General features: G+C 44.2%; 7 protein-coding genes across 7 annotated transcripts; 3 read left to right on the top strand and 4 right to left on the bottom strand.

Moving 5' to 3' along the window:
* Window positions 1-4,616: 4,616 nt before the first annotated feature.
* Window positions 4,617-5,863, top strand: EAE98_005686 (uncharacterized protein; the record flags this gene model as incomplete). Its single annotated transcript, XM_038953308.1, has 3 exons — window positions 4,617-4,967; window positions 5,094-5,532; window positions 5,619-5,863. 3 exons carry the CDS (start codon window positions 4,617-4,619, stop codon window positions 5,861-5,863), a joined length of 1,035 nt encoding a protein of 344 aa, XP_038810409.1.
* Window positions 5,864-10,119: 4,256 nt separating this feature from the next.
* On the top strand, window positions 10,120-11,252 carry EAE98_005685 (uncharacterized protein). The gene is made up of 2 exons (XM_038953307.1): window positions 10,120-10,481; window positions 10,565-11,252. The coding sequence occupies exons 1-2, from the start codon at window positions 10,283-10,285 to the stop codon at window positions 11,050-11,052; spliced, it is 687 nt and encodes a 228-aa protein (XP_038810408.1). The 5' UTR covers window positions 10,120-10,282; the 3' UTR covers window positions 11,053-11,252.
* A 33-nt stretch (window positions 11,253-11,285) lies between these two features.
* On the bottom strand, window positions 11,286-12,220 carry EAE98_005684 (uncharacterized protein; the record flags this gene model as incomplete). Its single annotated transcript, XM_038953306.1, has 3 exons — window positions 11,286-11,538; window positions 11,600-12,054; window positions 12,116-12,220. The coding sequence occupies 3 exons, from the start codon at window positions 12,218-12,220 to the stop codon at window positions 11,286-11,288; spliced, it is 813 nt and encodes a 270-aa protein (XP_038810407.1).
* A 781-nt stretch (window positions 12,221-13,001) lies between these two features.
* EAE98_005683 (uncharacterized protein) lies at window positions 13,002-16,725 on the bottom strand (the record flags this gene model as incomplete). The annotated part of the gene is made up of 3 exons (XM_038953305.1): window positions 13,002-13,471; window positions 13,525-14,213; window positions 14,270-16,725. 3 exons carry the CDS (start codon window positions 16,723-16,725, stop codon window positions 13,002-13,004), a joined length of 3,615 nt encoding a protein of 1,204 aa, XP_038810406.1.
* A 1,940-nt stretch (window positions 16,726-18,665) lies between these two features.
* EAE98_005682 (uncharacterized protein) lies at window positions 18,666-20,627 on the top strand (the record flags this gene model as incomplete). The annotated part of the gene is made up of 2 exons (XM_038953304.1): window positions 18,666-18,714; window positions 18,769-20,627. The coding sequence occupies 2 exons, from the start codon at window positions 18,666-18,668 to the stop codon at window positions 20,625-20,627; spliced, it is 1,908 nt and encodes a 635-aa protein (XP_038810405.1).
* Window positions 20,628-21,278: 651 nt separating this feature from the next.
* Window positions 21,279-22,934, bottom strand: EAE98_005681 (uncharacterized protein; the record flags this gene model as incomplete). The annotated part of the gene is made up of 3 exons (XM_038953303.1): window positions 21,279-21,924; window positions 22,062-22,239; window positions 22,289-22,934. The coding sequence occupies 3 exons, from the start codon at window positions 22,932-22,934 to the stop codon at window positions 21,279-21,281; spliced, it is 1,470 nt and encodes a 489-aa protein (XP_038810404.1).
* A 1,064-nt stretch (window positions 22,935-23,998) lies between these two features.
* On the bottom strand, window positions 23,999-26,076 carry EAE98_005680 (uncharacterized protein; the record flags this gene model as incomplete). The annotated part of the gene is made up of 5 exons (XM_038953302.1): window positions 23,999-25,058; window positions 25,173-25,390; window positions 25,450-25,473; window positions 25,530-25,711; window positions 25,773-26,076. The coding sequence occupies 5 exons, from the start codon at window positions 26,074-26,076 to the stop codon at window positions 23,999-24,001; spliced, it is 1,788 nt and encodes a 595-aa protein (XP_038810403.1).
* Window positions 26,077-26,404: the final 328 nt, after the last annotated feature.

Below are 26,404 nucleotides of genomic sequence, written 5' to 3'. Positions count from 1 at the left end.
CCGGACTGAAATTTTCGACCAATCAAATCCGGTATATCCATGATTCCGGTATAAAAAATAGTGGTCCAAGCTTCATAACCAAAATTTATATCCGATTTCAGCTCCAAACCCCGATATTTTCGAAAAATATCATGTGATTATAGCCAATCAAGCTTACTCATCCAAAATCCAGCTTATTCAGCCAAATCTCCCACCAAAATTTATACCGGATTCGTGAAAAAAGTGTCCGGTATACCGGTTTTGCCCAAAAATCCGGTATTCCCATATAAAAAGTGATCAAATCAGGAAATTATTCCGGTATATCCAAGATTCCGGTATATCCCAGTCCGGTATAGCCAAGTTTTTCTGTAGTTTCATAACAAGCGATCCGTTCAAATATGCTAATCACATCCAAACATTGATCAGCTCACAGGGAAGACCATTTTCATTCTTCACGCGAGTTCGGATGAGGTCTACGAGTCTACAAGCAACAGTACACTGTGCTAGGCAGATCTTTTTAGATCGACGGGCCGAGAGTTTACCCAGTTTAGTTTCTTACTCCGTACCCATGTCTCTGGATTCGACGTGGGATGTTCGTGTGAGAGGTGGACTCATTTATCCCATGCGCGGCTTGAAGCACAATTAAAAAGTACTCGGGAAAATTAACGGCTCCAGATTCGAATTTCAAACTATGGGCCAAGAGATATGAAGGTCGTGAGACATGTAGATGTTTGTGACACAAATGACATCTGAAGATATGATATCACATATTATTGGTCAATTATATGTGTATCTTGATTTCCCCAAATACCAAAATGTAAGCCAGTCAATGCATAGTTTCTGATTAGATCTTTGAGCATGTCGAATCATATCATGCCCGAAATCGCAATTGTCAGGCAGCATATGATACGAAGATACACATCCCACGATTATGGCTGAAAGTCTAATCAATACTTGAGGCTTATATGTTTCATCAAGAAAGAGAAATGAGGCTATTGCGATTTCTGCTTCGATTTCCATTTCCATCTAATCCAGTACTTCAGGGTCGCCCAACACATGTGAATTATTCACAAATTATTATCTTCACATCTTCACGGAGATTGGTAGTAATTTTCTCGACCACATTAATCCTCTACCTTCCGATATCACCCATTTGCTGAAATTACAGAAATTACAGATCCACGAGTTCCCAACCTTCAATTATGGGGTATATATCCTTGACGAGCATAGCCCATGTTGATGCACGAGAATTGAATACTTTAGTAAAGGAGCTATGTATTCATGCGGGTCGTAGGGATATCTCTGAAAAGTAGGTAAGCACGCTCGAGACAGGGCGCGAATGACAGAGACATATTTTTGGTTTGAGTTTGGAGGATTGATTATCTGATTCGATATGATCTGATGATAATTGCATTGACTGGTTCACCATGTTTGAGAGATAGATTGATATCAAAGCCCAATATCATATTTAAAAAGTCTGATTCCCGCGTGAGTATCAAGAGTGACTTGTCTTCTTTCCTTTCTTTTTCTTTTTGATAAAAGGATTCTATCTCAGCTGATCAATCATACGAAAGAATTCAATATCCAGAACAATCTTCCCCCGATTTCGCTCCTCACCCACACTCTCACATCCTTTCCTCTCCCCAGTTTGTCGTCAACATGCTTGTCTGCCCCCCCGCGTGTGGCGCCTGCAAAAAAGGTACCCTATGTGCCTATCCTGCTACTTGGGAGTCTGTGGCTTCTGGTATTGCATAGAATGGTATGCTCATGGACATCAAAATTTTCTCTGTACTTCTTAAGGCTTTTTCCCTTGCTTTTTTTTTGGTCTCAATACAACGGTGTTATACCACTGTGTGAGTATCTTCACTTACCCCTTCATCTTCGCCTATCTTCGATTTCTATGCAACAACTCGTAAGATTTACCAATTCTGCTTCAAACAATCAATCTGCCCAGATATACCACATAGCCCAGTTTCAAGCTGAAATTACATCTTCTCCCACCATGACGTACTTTTCTCTCCTCTCCTCTCCTAAAACATCAATCAGTCCCCCAATCTCCAATCTCTCAAAATCTCCCCTTTGACCTCTCAAAATTATCAACAAATACCTAGGTAATCAATAAACCTCTTATCTTTTACTCCAGATAAGCTATGCTTCCTAACCTGAAAACATCTAGTTTTAACCCCTGGAACTCATTAGCCTTATCGTCGTTGAAACCATCCAATGAAGTCCCGCATGACAAAAAGCCTTGACATCTCTTTCAACCTATCACATGTGTGGATGTCTTTATCGTTCCTGTTATCTTTAAACTAATGATTGACTAAGAATTAGCTCACTCGGCTCGCTCGATGGGTCATTGCAAGCTCCGCTTTTCGGCAGTGCAGATTTAGATTAGACGGGGGGCGTTCCTGTACGTTCTAGAAAAATACTTAAAGCGAAGAGGTAAGCGAGGAGATGGGTGGAGTGAATTTGTATGTATGGGGGTCAATGCTTCTGGTTACCTTTTTTTTCTCACACGAGCCGGAATCTCCCGACATTGATTTTGTACTTTATACTAATGAAAGGGAGGCATAAGTTTCGTACATATTTCGCTTTCGAATACCTAAATGGATCTCATCCCTATTGTTTCTATTCATATATCTTAATGCGGCTGAAATATTGGGAAGCACGAAGAGAGCTTTATTGGGATAGTTTCATACGTATTGCTTGCTGGACAGGACCCCCACGCTTCTGGGGTGCAGGTGAGGCTGTCCTGAAGAGAATGCGAAGCTGGGGATCAAATTCCTTGTCCTGCATCAATGGATGAAATGAATTCTGGAAGGAAGGCATCCGAGTTGTAGGGAAATGAAAGATCAAAGAGGAACTCGAAGTATCGACAGCCTCCTGAACACTAGCACCAGCTGTTACCTTTTTTCTTCTATTTTTCTCGAAGAGTGCGGATCAATATCATCCATCATGCTTCATGACCTCCTCTAATTTGTCCTTCTCTCACCTCGTTTGAGTGCAACTCATGCAAGTGCCTCTATCATTTCATTCGAGTCACAGACTCCATTGTTTCCTACATACCTGTTGAGGAATATGCTCCCATTTTCTCTTCATCTTACTCTCGTTCCCCGCGAAGTCTCTTATCCCACTTTTCTATTACATCTCTCATAGGGTGATGCATGTTACTCGATCACTTCTTTTACATCTCTTCTGCTCTACTGTCAACGCGGTTCCGTGAGGCTAGGAGTAATTGAGCTTGAAAATTTCGTGTACTACCAATATGAATCTCTCATAGGCTTACTAGCAAACTCGAACTAAGCTGCCTGCTCTGAAAGAACTTATTTTAAATCTCGAGTTGCATTTCACGAGGGACAAGATTCCCATTCAGAATAAGCTGCTTGCGTTAGAACGTTGCCGTTATAAGCCTGTCTGTTGATCATAAGTTGACCGAGAGACAGATGTATTTGTTTCTGTGGGAGGGTGGTTTCTCTGAAAATCTCGAGAACTATTGATGAGTGAAGAGAAAAGTGAGGCTAGGTCGGAAATTGCAGTCTTCAGCACCTGACTCACCGTAGTTATTCACGCTTTTCAGTTACATGTGAGACTGGATGCTACTAGCTGAGTACAGCACCATATGAACGCTCCCACTTGATAGTGGTGTTTCTTTATCCTTGAGAAAAGGCTCTCTACACGGTGGAAATATTACTGTACCAAAATGTACACGGTAAGTCAGTGGGCATGCGTGTCTAAGCAACTCACACCGCCCATGTAACTCAAATTATTTGTAGTGTCCAGTGATAGATTATTGCAGGAACGCTTCATTGAAGGCGAGGTAAATGATAGCACTGATATCGATCTAGAAGCATTTTCTTGTTGGGAATACTTTAGAAAGGGGTGTTTTTAGAGTTCAAACAAGAGACATCGAAGGGATGTGTACATATTGCTCAACCCATATCCAAATCAGTAATTCTCATGTACCATCCTTCAACCTCGAAACTTGACCAATGAAAACTGCTTCAAGACAATAAATTTAGTTCATAATGACTGGCATATGCCGAGGGTTTCACAGTGCTGACTAATAAAGATATGCACGCTCGCATCATCGATGTACGACCCCAGACCCAACCCCTCATTTATTCTCAGCAGAGCGACGAGATACATTCTAATATAGGTAGGACGATTGTTTGGATTTGTCAGCCTTTCACATATTGTCCAATTCTATTCAAGGGAGATCAAAGAATGGTCGATGTATATTGGCCCAACAAGCTGATGGCTTTCAGGATATGCTGGTGCGGTAATGCTGTGTAGTTAGTCGCTCACTCTGCATATCAGTATTGCGAAGCTGGTGTCATAATTATGGTGGAAATAATCCAAATCTTGTTTCGAAAGATAGAATAGACTATACGGTGGACTCCGTTACGATTTATCACCTCCTTCACTGAATATTACATCTCAACTAATCCAACCGCTATTTACGATTCCATTTCACTTCTCATAAGATAGTTCTTGTTGACAGTGTTTCCAATATTCCGGACTGCAGTGGTTGAAAATTTGAGAATAGTATCACCAGATTTGTTGTTTCTGCTATCTGAAAATAATTTCAATATTTGAACCTACTTTAATATTCAAAGCTATTTTAACAACTCCTCAACATGACGTCTAATCCCACCTCCGCAATTCCCATTATCGACTTTGCTCCCTTCCTATATCCCACATCTTCAACATCCCGTCTCGAGACTGCGAAAGCCCTCGTCAATGCTTGTCGTGATTTCGGTTTTGTATACATCATAAACCATGATGTGCCCTCTTCATTACTCGAAGAAGCTTTCAAAATGACGAAACAGCTTTTCGATCTTCCACACGAGGCAAAAATGCAAGCGCCGCATCCACCCGGCCCAAGTGTCCATAGAGGATACTCGTATCCGGGCTTGGAGAAAGTTTACCAGGTTATTAGTGATGATACTGAGTTGGGGGAGAAAATGAGGGGAGTGAAGGATTGTAAGGTGAGTTTGTTTGGTCGTTTGGGATACACTCTTACCTTTCTGATCTTACTCTATCACATGCTTCAACTTTGAGAGACGTTCACCCAAATCGGGTTTGATCAAGGTCAACTAACAGCATCCTCACAGGAAAGTTATGAAATCGGCTCCGAGAAAAATTCCTCCCAGCCAAACATCTGGCTCCCCGAATCCACACTCCCAAATTTCCACTCCTTCATGCAATCCTTCTACCACCGTCTGTCCACTACCTCACAAATGATCCTCCTAGCCCTTGGTACAGGACTAGAGCTTCAAAATCCCTCCTTACTTGCGGATTTCCATTCCGGTCATACCAACCAACTACGACTCCTTCACTATCCTCCCATTCCCGCTTCTGAAATCGAAACCGGACTTGCGGTAAGACTACCAGCCCACACTGATTTTGGAAGCATCACCATGGTTTTTCAAGACGAGTGTGGAGGATTGGAAATCGAGCATCCGAAGAAACCTGGTGAATTCATCAGGGCGGATCCGGTTCAGAATGCCATTGTGATGAATATAGGTGATCTACTTATGAGATGGACTAATGGTATTTCATCCCTTCTTCATTTTTCTCTCCCCATTCCTATGCTCTTATCGTATGATGTATAACCACCAACCTGTTTACGCACATAGATGATCTCAAATCCTCACTCCATCGCGTACAACTCCCCCCCTCAACCTCTCGCTACACAATCACCAAGGAAGGAGTAAGAATGACACAAGCGCGTTATTCGATCCCATATTTCTGCGGACCGGATACAGATAAATCAATAGTAGTTCTTGAGGAATGTGTAAATGATGGGGAGAGAAAGAACTACGAACCGATTGTGGTAGGAGAATATTTCAAAATGAGAAGCGCGTTAGCGTATCAGAGTTAAATTGAGGCATAAGAATCTTAAGTGAGAGATAAGGGGATGACGGGGAGACGATGTACGAGTTCTGATTTTCTGCGATGGTGGAATGATGATCCATTGGTATTGTTGCTTGAAACCCCATGAGTCAAACAAATTGAAATTGCTTGTTTTGCCAGCGCCAGTTAATTTTAGAACCAAAGCTGTACAAAATCGAGTGATCAATGCTCATAGATTTAGTATTTCCCTTCTCGTCTGAACGAATCCCAAGACGTAGTAGTGCTTGGTTTGAATGTGTTATTTGCATTCTCAGTATGAGATAAAGAAGAAACTCCAGACACAACTTTCTTATCACCAATACATGCACCACTCTGTCTCTCGGTACCCGGGCTATCGTACTCGAACTACCACGGTCTCGTCTAGAAGCTCATGATATCGCCCCATCAAATCAAGTCTAGACTCACGCTAGATGACCTGTGGTACACATCAATAAGAGTATGTCTTTCCGTAGAATAGAGATGGTACTAGAAATGCCCGACTTGGTCTTCTAATAATATACCCAATGTTATAGCACATCAGATGTGCTTGCGCGATGCTGGGTTTTCAAAAATTAATGTTTGCATTCTCAGCCGAGGGGTTGCGATATACCTTCATTTGCGATTATGCATTCAAGCGTGAGAGATTTGGAACAAAAGATTTATTGGGAGCTTAAATGTGCTTGTGTATTCAGGATCTAGGTATAGATCACATTCTTATCTACTTGTTCTAGCTAGAGGCTACGTAGAGTTATGTTACAGCTGCCGAGACGATTGCAAGATCGATATGATATTAAGCTGTTTCCTTCTTGAATTGAAACATCGGCTCCTCCTTCTTCGCGGCGCAGGCGTCTTTCAACTGGTAGATATTTCGATTTCTCCTTTCCTATCCAAAGTCTGGAGATCCTTCACCTACGATGTCGCGTCTGGCTTCTTCAGATCTACACAATAAAGTGTCCACAATAATAGTGGCGACAAAAGATTCCGATAATCGAATTGCAGCGCCTGATATGGTGATATGGTTGAGTTTAGGATGCGTCGCCTCCGGGGATAAACGTCTCGGTTGACTGTATGAATTGCCAGAGTGCCCAATTGATCTTTTTCTCTCGAAAATGCCTGGTAAAATCTGCTTTTCTTTAATGATAAATTACGAATTAATAGAAAGATGGAAAGATAATCTAGCTTACGATTCAGAGCAATGAGAATTCATTCTGAAGCCGGCCATGGAGCGTTAACAGTCACAGTTAACACAAATCTATATCAACGACAAACATAACCAAAAATTAGAGTCTTAAAAATCGGAAGAAAGAAAATGCATCCATCAATGTGTAATGCTCTCCATGTTATACTCACGACTGCCAAAAAAACTCCAAACAGATTTTGTATTCCATATCAGCTCCTGAATCTACTCGACAAATGCGATACTTTCATCACCACACCAGCCAACCACCCAACCAATCGCCATCGTTACACCAGCCTGCACCTTCCCGCCGCATACTTGCATACACCCATGCACCCACGCACCCACCTTCCCCATTCACCAAACTGTTGCATATCGTAAGATCTGGAACATTTTGACTACTGCAAGACTAGCATTCATCGACATACTTTATCCATCCAATCACACTTCTCTGAGAGATGCAATACAAACGCTCAAGATCCAGCCGTCTCGCTTGAGGATTATCGGATAATCCGATAGGTTTTGAGTGTTGGTGTCTCGTTTGATAGATGGATGTACTCGGATGAATACATACATATGTGTGGATTTCGCCGTGAATTTATGGATGAGAAAAGCCACGGCGATCGAAGGCGAAAATCAGATGTGCAACAAATGGGTTGGAAGAGTTTTGTGGTCGGGTTGAGCGATGTGATGTGTGCAACAATTGGGTTTGATCAGACGGGAGCGATGAAAGCGGAGGTATGCAGGAGGCTGTAATCATGTGAATGTTCTATCATGTGAGGAGGCGTGAGTGTGCCCTTTTCATTTTGAAATTTGGCAGTGTGTTGACGGTACGGTTTGGGGAACTGCATTGAGCCGTCTAGTGGTGGCAGGATGAACTGGCTCGATTTCTATACACGTTGAAATGCTTTCAGTCTTACTTTGCTATTGTTTCGGGGTATGTTGTACAATATTGCAAGTATAACTACCAGTAATTTGTCCACTTAGCTTAAGAACCTTACATATGTCAATCCTTGATTTTGGTTTCCACAGGAGATGAAGACCTACTTTGGTATACTTTGGTAAGCAGAAATTGACGAGTGTCAACTAAGACGCAAGCAATCTACACTAGCTGACAAACTGATGTGTAAACTTGGTGAGCCATCAGTGCAAAATGACAAGATTGGCTAGGAATCCTCTACCTATGAAAATGCAACATTTTATCTGAGAGTGTGTGTAGGTTCTGTCAAGTGTTTAGATGAAGTGCATCTATTTTTACTAGCATTAACAAGAAGTTGTTTCATATGCTCGTTATGGGAACTTCGAACAATACTAAAGTCTCTTTACCTCTTGGACATGTCGAAACACGAGGAAAGCGTCGTTTGTGTCTTTCCAATCGAGCTAAACTTCATGATTAGATTGGTATGTTATTTGTCCTTGTATCAAAACTTGACGCAATGAAGAAGCGACGCTCTGGAGTGTTAAATTGTAGACGATCTCTATCCGGATTACGAAGGATCCTGAAGCTCGAAATACCATCGCCATAGATATACAAAGCCCCATGATCATATGGCTCGAAGAAACTTCTTATGACAAAGCAAGGGTTTGAGACAATGCATTGTTTTAACATGGCGTTCGTTATAGATGTGTTCTCCAGCAAGTGTATATCCAATTACCGAAGGAATACTGCCAACCATCAATATACAAATGAAGCCTTGATAAAAGGAAAGCGAGTACTCGACTGCATATTCTCCATACCAGACGCGACAGAAAAGTTATCCGATCATTCTTGAGGTATGAGAGAGGGATAACATTGAAAGCTGAAGGACACAAACGACTAAAACGCATACGAGTGAACTTCTTGCCGACAACGATCGTTGTCGCTACTGACCACTGCTATTACTAGAGTGTGGACTTTCAAACTCCTCCAGACACTCTGTAGCAAACAATCATCCCGCATGCTTCTTGATCCACATCTCCAATCGCTTCAATCTCATTCATACAACTCATCACTCCTAGCTTCCAATTACAATATCTCGACAGAAAGCTTCTGGCACACAAAAATGCACAAGCGATCCAGAGATACCCCAGAAAGCCCTCTCTCATCATACTACTCCAAGCGTATTTCAATATCCACGCATTGTCAGATAGTTATATCCTCACACAAGCGTGCATTAGAGACGAATCAAGAGATCCGCATAATCGCCACCGTGACATCGACGTATACAGATGTACATCAAGCAGACCATTCCCATACCATTGATCTAGCTCTCCAACGACCCGCCATGTCACAATCCCCAACTAACCTTTCTAGCCAGCGCATATTCCGATTCTACAACACTGAGCTGCACACAGCTAAAGATTGGAAGGCTTGCAGAAGTCTCGTGTAACGTTACAGACGTCAATACAAGCAATGAATGGCACGCCAGTTACCATCCTTCCCAGCACAAAAATTGTAAGAGCACACTACTCCAGCAATCCAAAGAACCCCATTCACATCCAGAACCACTCCAACTCCAACCGTATCCCGTATCCCGTATCCCGTACCTACTCGTACGATAGATGCACCCATCACGCATGGCATGCGTATACGAAAAATGCGGTTCTCGCATCCGGGGTTTTCACGTACTCACGTACCCAACCCACGACTCCCCGGGTGCCTCTCACACGAAGCGGCGGGCGAAGCCCAGAAAAGAAAAGAAAAGAAAAGTTCTCGATGCACCATGCGCCATACACGAGGGACGGCGCGCTTTGATAATCCGCGAAGGAAGGCTTGGCTCGCAACGTCCATGCAGAGTAATCACATAGCATCACGTAAATTTTTGGCGTCCAGGCTTTTTCCCATGCGCATCTTCGTATATCGGTCGGTGTAGGCGAGCACATTACATACACATTTCAGCTGTCGACAATCTGCGAGTCTGCCAAGCCGTGCCCGGAAAAATCCACCTGGCACGACTTCCGGAAGATCCCCGCTGCAGATATACGAAGATGATGGCATTCTCATTGGCCGTGACCGATTCCAGGCATTCAGGCTGTTTGGCTGAAGAATTTTCGATCTTCGTGTTGTCAATGTGCCCCTCTGTCATCATATCCACCTTACAGGCTATGTATGATATTCATGAATTGTGTCAATCAGGAACTGTACTCATGTACTACTAATACTCGTCTACTTTCCCATTGCTAAATCAATATCCCAACAATTGTGTGACTCAAAAGACAATTCATCTCACTCAAACTCTCACAGTCATCAAAATGTTAACAAAATTCACCGCCCCCCTGATATTCCTCTTCCTACGTACAGCGATATGTACGCCCCTCAGCCCCCATCTCCAAACTCGTCAATCCGTCACCCCACCACCAGAATGCGACGTCATACCTACCTGGGAGGTGACGGATTTTCTCTGGTTCAACTCCACGCATAATTTAGATTGTGTGAACCAGGTGAACGTTCGTAAGTACCTACTTATCTACATCTCATTCCCATACTCCTCTCCAAATCGTTCTCTGTAGAATCCCAGCTAAGAACCTCTACAGCCAACGTATGTCTCAACGCCACCTCTGACGGCCTCATACCCTGTGACGGCAATCTCGATACCTGTGACAGATGCGACTTAAACGCCTGTCTCACTGGTCTTCCCGGGCAACCCGCTGGTTTCGGCCCTCCAGACGATATTAAAATCGGCATCAACACTCCTGACGAATACAACCGATGTGAGCAAACCAACCCAGCTGGATTCCGTCGTTACGACGTCGGCAATGGAATTGTCTTCTGTGCAGGAGTAGCGTATCGAGTTTCCTTCATCGGCGATAGCAATCCCCACAGTGACGGTTCGCCAAACAAAGGAACGATTTATTATCAGCCGAACTACGAGTGGACTTGTACGAATGGAAGCGTTATTAAGGGGTATGGGATTATAGAGTTTGATATGGATTGTTCATATGATTCGGGATATAATGCAACTTGTGTTATCCCTGAAGGGGCTAATCGTGTTATTCCCCTCTTATCCTATACAATCACTTAGATCATTAGCTTTATGGGATTAATTTTTCCAATAGAAGGAAGAGGGTCAATATCGGGTCGAATATATAGTCCAGAGATTGTCAATCCACCCCGCGTTAGCCTCCAAAAATAATTTGCTGTTCGCGAGAGGTATTCATCGGATATCAAGATCGGGCTTGGAATAGATGAATATAAATTTTGTCCTATTTCCCTTTTAAATTAATATCTATACCGTTTCACAGCAATGCCATATACCTAAAGGTCAAAAAGCTGTCTAATATCTCTCATGGTATCATCTGGATTCTTCACACTGTGACCAATTGTCCTTGGGTCCTCATAGATCTCGTAATCGTTTCCTCCCTTGTATGTCTTATCTCCAAAGAAATGAATAGTGGTGTATTCAATACCACCTGGACGCTTTGCGTCATTCTCAAGATGTTGGAGACAGTACGTCTTATCCCAGCCAGTAGGGAAGACATCGAAAGAAATTTGACCACCGATTGAGTAACTGTGTCGCAAGTTATTAGTCTATCCCATCATCGATTTTCCAAGCGATCAAGAGAACTCACGTCAAGTCCAGACCAGTGAACTTTTCCTTCAAGGCCTCGATGAATTTCTCTCTGATGTGATGTTCCTTATCATAGACCTCATACTCATTTCTCTCCACAACACTCGCATTTCTACCAATTGGGCTAACATTGATCATGCCATTTCTGAATTCGATAAATGTTCCTCTCTTCACTGGAATATCCAAATCCGCAACATAATGCAAGATAAATCTGACCAACTCTTTGTATTGAGACTCCCCGATCCACTTGATGAAGCTATTCGATTGAAGGGGAACACCGCTTTTGAAAGCTGTGAGACCGTTTTCGGCGAAGCAGAAATCGAAGATGGAGGTAACGGGGATCTCAGCAGTGCCGAGTTGTTCTTGTTGTTTGGCCATGTCGCTGCCACCTACATAACCGATGGCGCATTTTTGGCGGAGGGCGGCAAGGAGATTTAGCATTTCTGCGGAGGCAGACTGTAGTTTTGATTGTTAGTTAGGCATAGTGAAAGGTGTTAAGAAGTTGGGAGGGACTTACTAGCCGCGCAGGAGAGAGAGTTCCATCAACATCGAAAAGACAGATGGTGTTTTTGATGGGTCGCTCTGCGAGAGGGGGGAAACTGGCAATTACGGCGTCTGTCATTTTGAAATATTTTGTTTGAAGGTATAATTAAAAAACGAACGAGAGAAGTTGAATTGGAAGGAAGTGAAGGATTGAGTTTAGAAAGTTGACACTTTGGCGGTCTGGCTGTTTTACTAGAAGGGGGAATGAGGGGCATAGCCTGACAGGGATATAAGCTGATTAAGATATTGATCTAGCGAGAACCCTTGGCTCCACCACTCGAGTATCCTTATGATTTACTATCGTTTGATCTACACGAGTAGACAGTCTCAAGACATCTAAAGGTCACAATTTAATTGTACACAGCTTGAAGAGATCTTGTGGGTATGTTCTCTGAGATTCAAGATTTCTTTCCGATGGTATTCGATTCTAAAAGCTTCTGAAGTAAATAGGGAATACAATACAGCGGGTACAACGACAACCTCCATTCGACTATCGTCCCCATCCAGTGATCTAATCAATCTCCCGAGGTCTCTACAGACATCAAATGTTTCTCTCGATATGCTTCTCAAAAGGCGATGATCTCATTCCGATTATACATGGCTAGTACTTAGTTCATGACATTAGAAGCAAACATACACAAAAGTGTATTCCATAGGACTGTGTTATTCAGCTACCCAGTAAAATATCGCTTCTCAACTACTCCCTCTTTATATGCTACAAAATCAACGAATAAGGCAGTCCAATAAATATATATCACGATTTAAATCGTCACGAGAGTATCTCATTAAGTGCACCGCGTTTTTGATACCTCTCTTGCATATTGCAAATCGCATACCGATCCAATCCTTCCTCTTCCTCATTATCTGCCAAACTCCAAACTTGGTACGATAACAGGGCCATATTTAGTAGGTGGGCTGAATCCTCCATCCCCTTGCACCACGAAATCAACAGCTAGACTCAACTTTGCCAGCCCAGCGTTTCCACTGTGCATACTTCCATTTGCACTCATGCCACCCATCATTGAATCTGGATCGAAAGCAACAAACGCTACGTAATTTCTCCTTCCCATCAGCTTCTTCATATCTCGTGGTCCCCCATTGGTGTCTGTCTGGAATATCTCCATCATGTCTTCTTTGGTATCGCTGACTTGGTTTGTTGTTTTGACACCATTTTGAGGAACGTAAAGTGGTTTGTTGTTGTGGAGCATTTTGAGAACATATGATGGAGGCGGAGCAGCGACAACTGCAGATGCGATGATTTGATACATGGTTTTGTGGTCAGAGGGGTGAGAAGGATCGTGGACAAGTCCTGCACCGCAACAATTTACGTCTAGGAATGAGTCAGCAATTTGTACTTCTGTAAAAGATGCATAGATAACTTACCGCCAGATAGGAATGTCATCCGAATACCCTTCTGATGAGCAATTCCTTGCAAAGTCCGTATTAGATATGTTCGTTCCAAATCTTTACTCTCGTGTGTCCACATATCTCTCAACTCATCTGCAATATCAATATCACCAAATGTATTAAGCACACCTCCCATCAAACCCGACTTGCCAACTGCCTTCTTAACATGAGAAAAGCCAGTTGCCACGGCTTCTTTACCTCCCACTACTCCAGCCACGGAACTTGTGACTTTTCCGAGTAGGTTATACGTGCTGTTCACAGCTTTCTTACCCGTGGCCATGGTATGTGCGAGACTTTCTACGGCTTCAAGTCGTGGATATACCACAGGAACTGATATCATCCATATGCAGTGCTGTACACTCGGAGGTAAAGTGGCTACTTTAGGGAAGATGCCTTGATAGGTAGGACCAGCGAGAACTTGGCGTTGAGTGCGTTCTGATCGACAATCTGGGCCTACCACAACGACGGAAGGTCCTAGATATTTGACAAAGTGCCAGCCAGTTCCGGTGATTGTAAATAAATCGATATCAGTGCTAACGTTTCGGAGAATGTCAACAGTGGTGTGGTGCTGAAAGAGGAGATACATCTCAATACCGATACGACCAATGTTTTTGAACATGTTGGAATTTTGCATATATTCCGGATAAGAGCCATAGCCATCAAAACTTGAAAGTGTTGTTAGTGACAGTCAAAGTGAAGAAACGCATTGTCGAAAACTTACATGTCATGGTCATCGATCTGTAGTATGTGAGGGATTTGAGCAAATGCCTCCCTTAAGTATGGTTGATCAAAATGACTAGTATAGTAATGGAAGTAAGCATGCGAGACGTCCTCCTCATGTCTCGCTGTCCATGCCGCACTTCTTCGATTTTCTTTGCCACTCATAGCAAGCCATTGCTTCAGCAAAGGAACCTCCTTCCATAGTCTATCACCATAGATTTGATCACCTAAACCCAACTGCACGTGGAAACCACCACATTCAACATTCTTCTGCAAAATGTCTTTCCACATAAAACCAATACCGCCAAGTTTTGAACGCTCGTTGACGGTAGTATTCATAGCAAAATCATTACCAGAATGCGCAATAAATCTCCAATTAGTCTCGAAACGTCCAGCTACCAAAAATTCATATCGCGTACAACCCAAATGCGAAGTTATGGCATAGGTCCACTTGTCACCTGGGCCTTCTCCCATCTTCAAATCTACATCATAGCGATAGAAGACCCATCTTTGATGCGTATAGATTGGGTTTGGTTTGAGTTGCCTGGGATTCGGCGACAGATCGACACTTTGATGGATATGAATAGTTGGTGGTTGTGGAGCATCTGTCACGAGCATAATTGTACCCAACCATACACCATTTTCCATATCCATATTCACGTATCGCAGATAAGGACCGAAATACACGCCATTCGTGGGAGCAACTTTATACATGTCAACCCCTGCGGTGGGAGGCGGCCCGGAAAATCCTGCAGTAGTTGGCGTTCCTGACGCCATACTCATAATACTCTCTGCATAGCCCGGGGTGTGTGGAGGAAATCCTGGTGAGCCAATAAAGCCAGGCGAGGCCATTCCTTGAAAGCCAGGTGATGCAAGAGATTGTTTGTTGAACATGCTCAAGCCCGGAGACGCCATAGGGTTTCCATATCCAGCATAGGTTGATTGTACTGGTGAAAGCGGAACATCATTCAAAGGAGTAGGGCCCTTGGGAAATTCCCATTGAGTTGCTTGAGTAGGAAGATGAATGTAATAATACTGACCAGAGTTCTGGTCGAGATGAGCAATCCAGCCCTCTGGGAGCGGTGGTGGAGATGACGGACCAGCGCCTTGAAAAGGAGAAATATTGACAGGCTGAGCTGATGGGCCAGCTTCAGTAGGCTGTTGGTGTGGAATTTGTTCCTGTCGTGGCTCGTTTGCAAATGCAGGGTGGTCAGGATTATTTGCGGGCGTTGCTAATGGCGGTGCAATATTTGGTTTTGGCGTAGTATCTATGGCAGCAGGTGGATTGGTACGCTGTTGTTTCTCAACCGGGTACGCTTGTGAATTATTGGCACCAGGAGTCACACTAGAATAAGCTGGCGGTGGCTCTTCAGCAGACATTTGCATGCGCTGAAAGTCCTGTTCCAGAGTATTGGCTGGTGGCGCCGAACCTTGTCTTTGGGGCCGAGTGACAGCGGGTGGAGGTGACGATGGAGTGATTTCATTCAAGCCTTGATATACTCTAGGTGGGCCATGCGGTGCATTCTCTGGAGACTCTGTTGGAGTCCAAGGTCTGGCGGGAGGCGATTGTGGCATTTGTGGAACAGGAGGCGGCGCATATTGATTAGCTCGCTGAGCAGCAGCAGCATTTTGCGCCTGTAAACTACTCAAAGTCGCAGCACCTGCAATTCCAGATGCAGCATATCGCGCCTCGATGCCACCACCTCCAAGTTCGCTTGGTGGCTCGATAGGAGTTTCTGGGGGAGGTGGGGATCCTCTATTTGCTCTAGTAGTAGAGGTTGAAGCCGTGGAAGCGAATCTATTCATATCGTTTCTTGGAGTTGGTGAAAGTATCGAAGGCACCGCATTAGAAGAGGTAGGTTTAGGAATAGGAGGAGGATAATAGTGCCTATTGCCCTCCGAGTACGCACTTGCGCCAGATGATGGAATTGGTTCCTTTGGGGGTATTCTGCCAAACATTCCTTCTCTATCGGGGGAGCTTATTTCTGGAGAAGCAGGCAAGGGCTGTGGTGCATTCCCCCTTCTTTCCGATAGCCCTGGGCCAGTCTTCTCTATAGGACTTGTAAATCGTGGTGCTGTATCATACGCATTTTGCCTGCTATTTCCTCCAGATATTCTATTTTCTTGATCGCTCAGCTGGATCCTTTGTGGAGCCTTTCCTCGGTCGTCAGGATAAGGAGGGTTTGGTTTCTTCTGAAACAGGTCGTCATCGTCATCATCGGGATATGGTAAAGGGTTTGCGGAGCTCGAGGCACCTGGTGGCAAGGGGAATGTATGTTTGTTCGCAGGAGGCGGGGATGCAAATCGACTAGAAGAGCTGGATTCCGCTCGATGTCTGGGTGGACTTGTCGGCTTTACAATTCTCAAAGGTTCTATGGTTACGGTAGGACTATCGCAACCATCGCCAGGACGTTGCATGAATAGCTCATCGCCGGGTTTCCCAGTGCGCCGGGCCATCTTGTACAGATTACAAGCGCTCCGCTAGATAAAGTTGCGAATAGGGTGGTAGATTCTTCTTAATACGAGTTCTTCCTTCAATGATCTGCTGGACAGATGGCTGAAATAGAGCCAAGCTCTTTGCCGGCGAGGCGGGGGAAGGTTGCGTCAGGTAGTATCAGAGCTTACAGCGGCCACGAAAAAGGCCTGTAGGGCAGAAACAGATAAACGATAAGAAAGGCTGTAAGAAGGAAGACCCAACGACCTGTTGTAAAGTTCTCCACGGCGTAAAATGCGAAACGGGAAAAGTTTGGGGATACAAATCCGTGTAGGGAGACAAGAAAGAAGAGAAAGAGCTTACGAGTTAAGAGATCAAACTTGGAGAACCAGTTTAACAGGTTAGAAGATGGATGGTATTTGATTGAAATGAGTGAATCTGAACGAATAACGAATAACGAATAGGAAGAGCGGGGCAGTCAAACTCGCATACACAGCTTTTATCCTGAAGCCAGTAATCGTGAAGGGTAAGGCAAAGACCCTGGCACAAAAGATGGGCGGCTACGAAGCCTGATGGGGTGTGGTGGTGGGATACCTACCGGTACCTATCCTATAGAAGCTTTGTGCATTGATTATACTGAATGTGAGTAAAGAGAAGTCTCCTTGGTATTGATGTTGATATTGACATTGGTTCTTGTTGTGTGATTGTGTGGTTGTGTGGTTGCGTGGTTGTGTGGTTGTGATACAGATGATCGTAGATGCGAATCTGTGAAGGTTGTAAAGTGGAACATGAAGCATGTTTGGAAGCGTCGATTGAAAGTTTGCCCGTCTAATTGGTTTGCTTGCTGCCCAAACTCATTCATTACCTGTTAATGACTACCTACCTACCTACCTACCTACTCTGTAGATGATACTAATGCCAAGAATCAACTTTCTTCATTCTTTTTCGTCCCGAGTCCCGAATCCTTCCCGTGATCTACTGCTTTAGCATTTCCTAAGTATCTGTCTGTCTGTCTGTATTCCAAGTACAAAGTCAGGCATGTCGTTTCCGTCTAGAGTGCGTTGATGCATCGTGCGTTATACCTCCCTCGCGACATCTTTATCTATCCTCAACTACCTACCTACCTAGATACCTACAGAGCGAGTAGAAAACGAGGTCATCTTCACTTCCCACGGCAAGAAAGCCACTCGATATACCCACGTGATGGAATCTCTAACATTCATGTTCCATCGGTCCATCTAGGACGGTGTGCCATACCTAAAATAGCACATGGAATATTGATTTTCAAAGATCTGTAGGGACATCACACTTGTCACATATTGGAGCACGTCTAGTTCTAGTTTGGTCTACATGTCTTTAAATATCTTTGGCATTCGAAAGTATGTAAGTACTTCTTATATTAGGCTAACAAATACTCCGTCCGACGGTCCAAATGATTCAAGTCATTATCAAAATGTTATCTCGAAGCATCGTGAGAAGTCTTCCGGTCGAAGTCGCAATCGCTTACAACCAGATTTTGACAGTGAAGCTTGAATGATAATATATCTTATAACCCTATACGGAGTAGATAGGCCTAAATACATCCAAAATCTAATAATCTGCCTCTGCATTATCGTCTACCGGTATTCCATACAGTGTACATACATACTTGAATGCATTATCACAACTTGCATCACCTCCTTACATATTCTCGTGCAATGTGCATAGACTAGATTTTGCCGTTGCCGTACCATTGCTCTGCTGTACCAAAATCATGAAATTCAGGGGTTGTTAGTACGCGTGAAATCCACTATACGCGAACGCGTCGACGCGATCTTCTACATATCAATATCCGACCCATTGAATTTGACAATTTGCTCATCATTACAACTTCCTCAATTCTCTCAATTCCAAGTAAAACTTTTCGTGATTAAGAAAGAACATACTTGAATTGAGTTAGAGAGAGAGAATGACATCCTCAATTATGCCTTCTGTATTAGGAAAAAGAACCCGCAGCACAAGAGCAATAGCAGGTACGAAGGATCATTTCGCAGGCGTTCAATAACATTCTAATTTTTATTCTACAGAGTTCAAAGTACCATCAACGCGCGCAAAGCGACAAGCAAAAACAGAAATCTACAATGATGAGAATGAAAATCCTTTCATTACTCGCAAGAGGCGCGATGAGGTCGACGATTCCGATGACGATTGTATGGACATTGACGAACTGTCGGAATCTATACCTGTCAAGTCCTCGCCTTCGAAGCATGGATTGGCAAGCAGAAAGATCGCATTGCCGAAAAAGACATTAATAGAAGAAGCGTCCAAAACAGTTCAAGTCCCTACTCCTCAAACACCTCGACATCGCGATGCGCTATCCAAAAAAGTACAAATAACCCCTCGGCATCGTGTTACTGTTACTGGAAAGCCAATGACTCCTAGAACTCCAAGGACTCCTGTAACACCCGGTGGATCAATTGCGACTGTATATACTCAAGCTCGACAGATCTTCACGCGGAGCTCAGAACCTGGACGGCTTGTTGGAAGAGAGACCGAAAAGGGCGAATTGAAAACCTTTGTACAAAATTGTGTCGACAAAACAAGTGGAGGATGTATATATGTTAGCGGTCCTCCTGGAACTGGAAAAAGTGCTATGATCAACGAAGTCACGACGGAATATGAAGAATCGACCACATTACACAAGACATATGTCAATTGTATGAGCATGAAAACCTCGAAGGATTTGTATGGTATACTGCTGGAGTCTTATTGCGGCGAGGAAGTGGTTTTGGATGGCGACGAAGAGAAGACTTTGCAGGATATGTTTATTTCGAGGAAAAAGACCAAGGACGTCTACCTTATTACACTGGATGAAATCGATCACATCCTCACCCTGGACCTGGAGATATTATACAAGCTATTTGAATGGTCTTTACAGAAGTCATCGCGCCTGATACTTATCGGAATTGCAAATGCATTGGATCTTACAGATCGTTTCCTACCAAGACTAAAGGCCCGGAATCTACAACCACAACTACTACCATTCCTTCCATATACCGCGTTGCAGATCAAGACTGTCATCATGACACGTCTCAAGTCACTTGTTCCCACGGATAGTGCGACTCCAAATTTCGTACCATTCCTCCATCCAGCAGCCATTGAACTTTGCTCCCGCAAAGTAGCAAGTCAAACAGGAGATTTACGCAAAGCCTTTGACATTTGTCGAAGAGCAATCGATTTAATCGAGACCGAAACCAAGCAAAAGCACGAACAGGAACTCAAAGACAAAATTCTCCTCGATAGCCCTTCCAAACGAATCCTAGAGGACAACATCAATCTCTCCTCCATTACAAACACCCCCAGCAAAAATCTATTCCGTCCACGAACCCTAGCACAATCCCTCGCAACCCTCACTGTCGAAACTGCCCCCCGCGCCAGTATTCAACACGTGAACAAGATTACCGCATCTACCTTTGGAAATGGCTCGACCCAACGTCTCAAAACCCTTAACCTCCAACAAAAAGCCGCTCTTTGCGCTCTCCTAGCCCTCGAATCGCGCAATCGTTCCCAATCCTCCAATCTCCTCGCTACCCCATCGAAATCCCATAACCTAGCTCCAACCATCAAACAACTATATAACACATACAACATGCTCTGTACTCGAGATGCAATCTTGCATCCTTTAACCAGCACGGAATTCAGAGATGTGGTAGGAAGTCTCGAGACGCTATCATTAGTTGCGGCGGTGGATGGAAAAAATGGCTCGTTTGTGTTGAATGGGGGAGTCAGGGCACGAGGGAGACCCGGGCGCTTCGGATCCGGTGTGGGGGTGGGAGATGAGAAGAGAGTGGCTAGTTGTGTTGGGGAGAAAGAGGTTGCGGCTGCGGTGGAGGGGCTGGGAGCGGGGATTTTGAAGAGCATTTTGAATGGTGAGGGATTGGATTAGTGGGGCTTTTCTGTGCTCATCTGTATTTCGTTGCATAGCGTTGCGGTGCGTGGTTTGAGCGCTTGGGTTGGAGGATATGGTCTCTTGAGGCATTTGTTTGGAGTTGGTCGTTGCGTTGTTGCATTGTTGCATTGTTGCATAGGATGATAGGGGTTATGACGAAAATCACGCGGTGTTCGCGACTTATGGGTGTATGAAAATGAAAGTGGTAGGATAGATGGATACTACTTGTTTGTATAGGTATAGATAAATAGAATTACACATTCATCAATGAATAATTATAATAAACTATGGTCTGAGTTGGTGTTCCAATTTTGGTATAATGGTCATTTCAAGTGATGATGGGTGGGTGATATTTTGATGGATACACACAAAGAACTACTAGGTACCTACCTAGGTATATCATTACATCGATCATGTAATACGCCTATTCAATATAAATCCATTTCCTGGATGTATTCTAAATTTCTGGAATTACAGTTTCATATCATCGTAACTAATGAGCGCTTTCAACCCCCATTCCATAATCCTCATATCCGCATTATCATTACCTACTTAACCCAACTCACCCCATATCACATATCACATATCACATTTCCCACTTTTCATTGCATCATTGCATCATTCCATCATTCAACTCCCCAGCCTCTCTTACTTCCCACCCTGCTCAGCAACCACCGCCGCCGTCCCTGCATTTCCCGCGCCCAATCTCTTTCTACTCACGACTCTCAAACCCGCAAGCATCAAAACCAATGCCTCGATACCCAGAACCACCGCTAAGGTAACCATTGCGCCAATCACCCCCGCAACCGCTTTCGAGATACCTCTATTTCCCTCGGGATTTCCCGAGGAGGAGGAGCCCGAGGAGGAGGAGGAGGATGACGCGGTGGAAGACGCGCAAGCTCCTGTTGATTCTCCGCAGGCGGTACACCAGGCATCTTGATCACCGATGGCGAATTTGTTCATCTGGGCGACGAAGGTGGTGTAGGGGAGAGTGAGTTCTGATTGGTTGAAGAGCGGGTAGGCGACGAGGGGATTTTCGGAGGCGGAGCCGTTGGAGAAGGAGAAGCGGACGGAGATGTCGGAGGGGGAGGGGTAGGAGGTTGTGGAGACGGTGGCGTTGGTGAGGAGTTCGAAGGTCATGGAGGAGGCGTAGTCGACGATGCCGGTGAAGTTTGGGGAGAGACTGGAGAGGCCGGAGAGCCCGAAGAAGGAGAGGAAGGAGGCGTAGGCGCCGAATTGGATGGAGACTGGGACGGCGGATTTGCCGGTGATGGTGGTGTTGAGTTGTTGGAGACTGGGGCGGGTTAGTTGATTTGGTTTGGTTGTGGTGGGTTGGGAGATGATGGAGTGATAGTCGTATTAATTTGGGGAATGACGGATATGCACTTTCATCTGGTGATCTTCGGTGAGGCATGATGAATTAAAACTTACATCTGTGCCGCCAATGTAGATCCTGCAATTGCACGAATGGTATCTGAAGCATTGTATGCGAGATTGAACTCGTGAGTGTTGGCTAGAGCTAGCAATTGAGATTGAGTCTCATCTGTGAGAAGGTCATCGGAAGGAATAGACGAGTTGTGAATGATAGAGACGTGAATGTAGTCATAAACTATACCTGTTAGCAATACACAAAGCCTACTGAAGCAGTTAGATCTTACTTGTATATGCATTCTTGAAAGTATTCGTGCTGGAATTGAAAGTGGTGTTAATCACAGGGAGAAGGCTCTGGTAGAAGCTCTTGGTTGAATTGAGTAGACTCGCATATTCTTCCGAATAGAAGTAGTTATTGGAGCTCGTGACAGCATTTCCACAACCACTAGAGCCTTGCAGCCAGGAAGAACTCTCAGAATTGGCACTGCTAGATGCTGTTGCAACAGCATTGACAGGAATAAGTTGGAAACCACCCAAAGGTGCTTCAACACTTGTGCCATTGGCAAGTGTTTGACTTCCCAATGTTGCGCCAACAGGTGGGTATAAACCTTGGAGAAATCCGGCTGCAGAATTCTGAAGGACATTATCGACTGGTGCTTGAACATTTAATTGAGAGACCTTAGCTATGTCTGAACTGATCTTGTAAAGAGGAGAGGAGGCATTGGAATCGATGTATCTGTTTCGATAAAAGTTTCCAGAAGCATAAACTTGAGCGTACCCAAGATCTGTCAAAGATGTGGGAGCATAGGATTTTGTAGTACGATCTCCATGACGATGGAAGATATAAACACCCAAAACAGTTTCTGACGTAGACTCTTGAGCTTGAATCAATGGCAGAAGTGCAGAGATAAAAAGAGCTTGCTTGGCCAACATCTTGAAGGTCCAATGTATCAAACAAGGTGACTAATACACTGACAGGTCAAGCTTGAAAAAGATGTTAATAACGCTTCAAAAGCAAAGCAAAGAGAGTGAAAGTATGAGTAACTGTTGGACTAATGCCATGTATATATTTACTACATATCTGCACGTAGTCGGCCATATGCATCCGTCATACTTTCTTATCTTTCAACCACATCTACTCGCAGATGTCTGTGTTGTACCGGAGATGCATGGATATTTTGGCAATCACAAAGCTACAGAGTAACCAAAAGGTGTGGTTAATATCCTCATTCCCATTAGTCCCCCGAGGTGATCAACCAATCAGTTCCTATATCTATCGTCAGTTATGGAGGGGTACCAACGAAAGATCCACTCCCACTTTTCCCCTCACTAGAAAATTTTAGCTCTCTCGCTCTCCACCTAATCGATTTATCAACCATCAGATCTTTTGATCATCACATTCCATTCGAGACTAGATGGAAAAACTTAGTCAATTAGCCCCGAGGCAATTGCTACAATCCAAAGATCGTGTACAACAAAACGAAGAGTTGAGATGTGTCAACAGAACAGGAAAATTATATCACATGGAGTCCGCCTACGCCTTTTAATGACAAGCGGGGCATCGGATTATTTGTATACCTCCGTAGTTCTAGATTTATCCCATCTTTCTATCCACAGGGCCTCGGCCGAACAATGCAATGAATCAATGATAGCTTGGAGCCTTTGAATAGTTCCCGTTACCTTATATAAAGCTTTGAAATCGCGCCGATTGGTTGCGGTTGCAAGCTTTAGGAAAGGAACTACCCGCGTTAGGCAAAGTCCGGTATACAGCGATCTGATTTGATGGCTGATTTATGTAATTATTCTATGTGATGAAGAAAGAGTATCTATCGCGCAGCTCGCTGTAGTATTATAACATATTCCCAGTAAATCAATGGATATCCTCCCTCGCCATGATTTGTTTAACGCCGAAATCACATGGTATCTCTCGCACATAAACCCCCTTATGATAGAAACTCCCAAATCACCCGCATTACCATAAACTCCCTGTAGTTGAATTAACATACTGTCTTGTATACTCGTTTCCACTTCGGCCATCCGGTCTTTTCTGCTCGCTCCTCTGCTATCAAGGCTGGCAAGTCTAGACCGCGCATTCCGGTCTTTAGATCCATATCCTTGGATCTCATCACAGAAGTCCTATACCAAAATTTATATCCCAGATAGAATACAATTACGATGGGTGCGGCCAAGTATGCTAGGAAGAAGCTTTCACATTGCTCGAGTGCCGTCATTTGCTGATAGCCTGTAGGCCATGCCCCAGTCCAAAATTGTGCGATGAGAATGAGGACATTGAATAGAAACCCAATCCACGAGCCAATGACGCCTGGCTGCGAACGAAAAGCTAACTCGTCTAGGCTATGACCTTGAAGTCCCCAAGCCCGTCGAAAACGGATATGGGCAAGGCAAATAGATCCCCAAGTAAATATTGAGGAAAGTCCAGACAGTGCTAGCATCCAATCCAAAACTGTTGCCTGAGCACCAGAATCCGCTGCATAGGCGAGAAACCCAAGGGCCGACGATACGCCAATAGCTACGATCGGACGACCTTTACGATCAACATAAGCCAGAATCTTAGGAGCTTGACCCTGATCTGCTAATGCCGCAAGAGTCCGAGAAGATCCGAATATTGACGAGTTGCCCACAGATAGGACAGCAATAAGGATGACTGCATTCATAACAGAAGGAAGTACCGTTATTCCAGCATTTTGAATAGAAATAACGAAAGGACTTGCTGCGGTATTCGCATTTCCAGTAGCAAGCAATCTTTCGTCGGTATAGGGGACGAGAAGTCCAACGAGAGTAAGCGAGACAATATAGAAAAGAGTGATACGCCAGAATACTTGCTTCACGGCCTTTGGCAATGACTTTCTGGGGTTCTGCGTTTCAGCGGCAGCGAGCCCCACCAATTCAGTGCCGGCAAAAGCAAATGCCGCGGTGACAAAAACACTACACATGCCTTTGAATCCATTGTTGAATGCGCCCGGGTCACTCCACAACGTACCAGCTACATAACCTTCTTCAAGGCTGGCACCGCAGTTGAGGATTATGGCCAAAAGTCTGTTGGAAAAGTCAGTTTTTTGCTCCGCTGAAACATCTATTGATTCTCCAAAAAAGCGTAAGGGTAGGATGATGGCCAAAACGTGGATCGAATATGACAACGGTTAGACTCACATATATCCAATAATAGCCACAACTTTGACGATAGCAAAGAAAAATTCCGCTTCCCCGTACCCTTTCACTCCAAACATATTTATGCCAATAATTGTGAAAAGGAATACTGTGACAAATATAGCGTGATCGTATCGCTGTTGTATATCCCAGAAGTCGATTGTGATAGATGCCGCAATAATTTCTAATGGAAGAACCACAAGCCATTGCATTGCATAATTCTGTTTGCTAGGAGTTAGTATTTAATGCTAGTTTCCATATTATCTGTGATTTCTCATACCCATCCCATAGCAAATCCCCAAGCCTGTGAGTCACGCAATTAGTCAATGTCTTTCCCGTTATATCAATGGATGAACTTGCCGGATCCAAGAATCGAGTCGAGTAGGCCGAAAAAGACCCTGAAACGGGAAACAGAACAGCCATTTCACCCAAAGCATGCACCGTACAATATAACATGAGCCCGATGAGTGTAAAGCATATAATAAGTGATGCAGGTCCGCCAGTTGCGAGAGATTTGCCCGACGCAACGAAAAGTCCGGTACCTGTCCATAGATTCGTCTCAGTAATAGCCCCTTAAATCACTCGGCGCGTCAAGCAACTAACCTATTGAACCTCCAATTGCGATCATCTGCAGATGCCTCCCTTTCAATCTTCGTGCAAGAGGAGAATTTGCTGTTGCTTGCGCGGCAATTTCGGCATGGAATACTCTCCCATTTGCGCCTACCACACCCGGCGGGGTCATAGTAAGACTTGGATCTCTTCGAAAGCTGTCGACAAAGCGACGCCCTATTCCATGTTTTATTTGCGTTATTTCTTCGTAGCTTGGTTCCCCGCGTCCGCTACTGTGGTCCGGAGTTGTGGATTGGTCTTTATCGGGGTAGACTGAACCCTTTTCAATATCGTTCATCCTGAAACTATTCATCCTGATGATTTCGAGTTTTGATGTGTATGTAGTCTAGGAGATGTCGACAGCCTGTATTAGGAATGATGCTCGTCGATCTAGATCTACCGCATCAAGATTACCGGTGAGGCTGAGTTGTCTCGAATGATTAAGAGAGTAACTGTTGAAGCTCTCAACCGGTTGGCTAGAGCTCAGAGGTTGTGCAAGTGATAATGTATGGCATATTTTCCAGTGATTTCCAACATCATGTTTCATACTATGAGTATGAAAGTTGGTTGAGAAAGTTTGTGGAGTAAGAAGATGAAGTTGTGACCGGAAGGCACAGCTATCTCGG

The sequence above is a fragment of the Botrytis deweyae genome (genome assembly GCF_014898535.1).
Source record: "Botrytis deweyae strain B1 chromosome Unknown BDEW_011, whole genome shotgun sequence".
NCBI classification, from domain to species: Eukaryota; Fungi; Ascomycota; class Leotiomycetes; order Helotiales; family Sclerotiniaceae; genus Botrytis; species Botrytis deweyae.
The sequence above is the reverse complement of the archived record's forward strand: the minus strand, read 5'-3'. Positions and strand labels throughout refer to the sequence as shown.